Raw genomic sequence first — 4522 nt, 5'->3', positions numbered from 1 at the left:
TGAAACAGTAATGTAAATAATCATTTCCTTATTGATATCTCTCTGAAATGTAGCTCTTTTTTCTATGCTTAAACTGAAATCAGAGGTTATATTTCCTGTTTTCTAGAGTATATTGCAACATTTTCTTCAATGTAGAGAAGATAAAATGAAAAATAATTTCATAGAAGTTTCATAGTTACCAATTTCAAAGGATAAGTCTGCTAAGGATGGTTATCATGCATGATCTCTCTTTACCCCACAGGTTATTCGCCTACTTTTACTAGAGGACATGAAAGTCATCAAGTCATTGTGTGTGCCATGCTTCCCTCCACACTATGACATTGTCAACAGATACGTTCAGATGTACCATAAGAGCTTGTCCAACCATGTATGTAGTGCTTTGGAGTCACTAACTTTGATAAAGATTTCTGAATAGTGTATAGTTGTGATGGGCAGCCTAAGTATTTGTACCTCTTATATTATTTATGGATGTTTTACTGACTTTATATTACATGTATACTGTTTCTTAATCATTCTGATTAAGAATCAGTTTGTTGTAACTCCAGTGAAATCCATGCATTGCTATTTATTTCCAGCTGGTTGAGATAGTCGAAAGAGGCCTAGAGGATAATGAATATGTGACTCTCCTGTCTTGGGTCCTCAATGTATATGGTGGGAAGGAACTCATGTCTCATCCCCAGCTGAATATTAATGTGGCAAAACTGGGGCCTTTACTGGAGAATAAAGTACTAGAGGACCTCATATCAAAATACCTACAGGTTTGTAATGGTTGTTTGTTTTACTCTTTTATTTTTTTCAGTCATGTGTCAGTGCATTTTGCATTTGCTTGGATTTATTTTCTTTGTACTCCCTCTTTCATTCTTTTGCTCTACCCTTTTTTTCCACTCTTCTGGATCATATAGATATGTCTAAATGTTCAATCATGCAGTTGATGCAGTGATCACAGGCTTTGGAAAACTCCTACCAGTCTAAGAAATGACTTTAACCTCCAAAATCATATTGCATTTATCTTTCACAGAATGTCAACAACAACTATGACTCTTGGATGGGTCGAGCCCTAGAGTTGGAGGAGAAGGAGTGGTACCGTGATGAGCCACCTCAGCAAGATTCCGAGTCTCATTATAAGACGGAACTTCCACAGCTAATTCATGACATGATCCGTCAGAACCTGGAAGTAGCTGGTACCATAAGGTGAGGAAACTTGAAGAAACATTTAAGCTTTATACTGCAGAGTTTCATTTTGAAATTATTATAGAAAGTAATAGATTATTAAAAATGATGAATTTAGAATTGGGATAAATGAATGATAAATGATATGGTAATAACAGTAAAACATTCACTCAAAACAAACCAACACACCAAAAATCATGCTTCTCTTTGCCCCATAATGCAACGGACAGTCCTGAGGTGCAAGTTCAAGTCCTGATATCAAGCTTGGTGCAAGTTCGTCTCTTTGCAGCCAAATTCCAGACAGCGGTGACAAGATACAAGGACACCTATTACACTGACAGATCAAAGGTATAGTACTATTTGAGGGTGACTTTACTTTGAGACCTACATATTCCACTGGTTTTGGTCTCGTTTAGTGGTTGTCTATTCCATGATAAGCATTGGGAGGCAAGGGTAGACCAGACTCAAAGTGTTGTGATTCTTTATTTCAGAGAAAAAACAAGTGCAGGGAGTGGTTACATGGCATTGACATACATAACAGAAAATGGGTAGGGTGAACTGTCGTAATTCACATCCCTTCTCTTTTGAAAATAAATATTTTACAATATTACAAAGTAAATCTGAAGTAATGTGAAATAGCTTCTTAGCTTTCATTAGCTACAACACAATCATAACTCTCAGAATAAACATCAATATTATATCTAAATATATCATACTATTTAAGCATATAATTCTTTTTTTGTTAAAATTATGCTTACAAAGTCATACAGACTACAAATTAAGCTTCTTTGAATTACTACATGGCTTTCTGGTGTAACTCCTAGTCTCTCAATTTCACTGGTAATCTATTTCTACTTGGCCTTGGACTACTCCTTTGATGATTAAAATAAAATATTCTAGCAAAGTCCTGAGATTCATCTCATCTGAACTGTGGTCCATGGTCACTTACTGCAATTGAAGGGATATGGAAGATTCTCTTTACTACCTGGTCATCCTTCTACAATTCTCTCTGTCAGTAAATTCATCATCCGAAGTTGATCTTTGACTCTTTTTCAGTCTAGTAGGCCATTTGGGTACAAATGATGACATATTAATGTTTTCAAGTTCTTGTCCCCATCCATTTTCTGGCAAATAATTCCTGGACAAGTAATCTGCAACATTCAGTATCATACTTCAATATCACACTGAAATGCGCTCAACAACATTCCTTGCAATCTACGCGGTGCATAATCAAGGGGTTTCTTCATTATAGCCTGTAAGGTTTTATGGTCACTAATGATTTTGGTAAACCTTCCAAAAGTATAGGGATGAAATTTTTGAGTGCAATAAGTATACCAAACATCTCTTTCTCTATTTGAGCATATCTTGTTGTGAAGTTATAGCTCGGCCAGCATAACATAATGGTTTGCCGTCTTGTATTAAAACTGCACCAGATGCTTTCTGACTCGCATCACATTGAATTGTTAAAGGTTTGTTTGGGTCACAATATACTAATATTGGTGTACTTGTCAATAAACCCCTAATCTGTGAAAAAGCTTTGACTCGACCTGGTCCCCATTGCCATTTTACATCTTTGTTTTTTAGTCTCCATAAGGGATCATTGTATCCGACAATCTTGGCAAAAATCTGTCTGGATAATTAATCATTCCTGATAACCTCTGAATTTCTGTACAAATACTGGAACAGTTTTATTGATATTTAAGCTAATATGCTTGGCATGTCATTGTCTGCATGCCTTGCTAGACAGTAATCTGTGATAGGATAAAGATTTTTTTCTAACTGGAGAACTTATTAATTTTTTCTTATTTTCCCCCCAAGATCCAATACTTCACAACCTATAACATTGCTCTGGCCAATGGCTGTCAGGGATTAGTGGGCGTGATGCTTGATATTAAGTCTCAGTTTTGGAAGCCAGGGGGATCGACTCAGACTGATGCGAAAATAGCCACTGAATTTGATGCTCTGCTGACAGTGTACCAGGTAAAGCATTTCTGGAAAAAGTAAATGTTACCTTTTAGTATAGAAAATAATGTATGAAAAGTATTGTAAAGCAAAGATATTTGGTTTAAATTCCACATACAAAAAGAAAAGTAATGTATTATATCACATGAATTTCAAGTTGTGTTTACAGTCAGTATAGTAACTTCCTATTTCATGTATTAACTTTCAGTGTTTGATGATATACCCAATTTTTTTCCTGCTGTTAAGGCAAAAGCTAACACTTTTGTATTCATTCATTAAAATCATCACAGAAAATATTCAGAGTCTAGTTTGGTGAATGTGTAAAGGGCAGATTTCGTTAAGAAATCTCATCACATCACTCCTTTAGTCAGTACAAAATCACAGTGTTCTCTCTGATACCATTGCAGCGTTTGAGAGAGCTCTTGTGTGATCATCTACTTGAAGAGGCACTGGTCGACCTTCAGGAACAGTTTAATACCCTGTTGACTCCACGCTGGCTTAATAACACAGAGCCCATGGACACCATCTGCCTCACACTCTCTGATTATTTCACAGATTACCAGCACCTGTACCAGAAGTATGTGTGGTTTATGATGCTCAGTCATTATTTTTTTCATGTAGCTCATGTTTTGAATTATTTTGAATTGTTATTATAGATTGGTATATAGGAAGTAATGGAAATAGATAATAAGTGATGATAGCAGTTAATGCAGATAAAATAAACAGAAAAATGACTGGAATTTTTTTGCTTTTTCATTAATTTTGTTTTTCATTGTCTTCTTTTCCAAAGGAACTTTGATCATGTGGTTCAGATAGCTCTGAATACTGTTGCAATGCGCTACACAACTGCCATTTTGCAAAAGAGAATATCGCTGAAGATTCAGGAGGATCGTAAGATGGTTGCTGACAGAATAATAGCAGTAAGTAGTTTGGTGGTTCATATTGTTTGTATTTTTTTGTTATGCATCTTATTTTATGATTACTTTTTAATTGTTGTCTTTTTATTTACTTTATTGGTGAAGGGAGTGGGAATATCATGAGATTTTTTTAGGGGAGTGGGGGAATAATAATAAAAAAAAACATTGTTACTATGAGAAATCTAGCTTCAGTAACTTTTCAACAGAAGTTGATAACAGGTATTGATGACTGTTAGAATACAAACTCAAAATCCAGCAAGAGGAGGAATATTTATTTATCTTGCATATCCTAAAGTAATGTGTATATTTTATAGGTTACTCTTATATTACACTTGAGAGGTAAAAAAATGAATCTTGTGACTATTCATTATATACATGATTTATTGTGCTATATAAATGAGAACCTGGATATTACCAAGTATTCTCTGAATGCGCACAGGCACCCTGCCCCACACACACATGAAAATAAATAA

The 4522-nt window shown here is 35.1% G+C and overlaps 1 protein-coding gene across 1 annotated transcript in view; it reads left to right on the top strand.

The window, feature by feature from the left end:
• The first annotated feature begins 210 nt into the window (after positions 1–210).
• The window catches only part of LOC119591896 (exocyst complex component 3-like), a 5130-nt gene continuing 818 nt past the window's right edge, over positions 211–4522 (top strand). The window contains exons 1-7 of the mRNA XM_037940645.1: positions 211–367; positions 576–758; positions 1019–1191; positions 1401–1518; positions 2989–3150; positions 3540–3709; positions 3923–4052. Of these exons, the coding sequence (XP_037796573.1) occupies positions 269–367; positions 576–758; positions 1019–1191; positions 1401–1518; positions 2989–3150; positions 3540–3709; positions 3923–4052 (1035 nt within the window). The 5' untranslated portion in view covers positions 211–268. The remainder of the gene's footprint in view (positions 368–575; positions 759–1018; positions 1192–1400; positions 1519–2988; positions 3151–3539; positions 3710–3922; positions 4053–4522) is intronic.

The sequence above is a fragment of the Penaeus monodon genome, chromosome 29 (genome assembly GCF_015228065.2).
Source record: "Penaeus monodon isolate SGIC_2016 chromosome 29, NSTDA_Pmon_1, whole genome shotgun sequence".
Taxonomy (NCBI): Eukaryota; Metazoa; Arthropoda; class Malacostraca; order Decapoda; family Penaeidae; genus Penaeus; species Penaeus monodon.
This window is presented reverse-complemented; position numbering and strand designations above follow the sequence as displayed.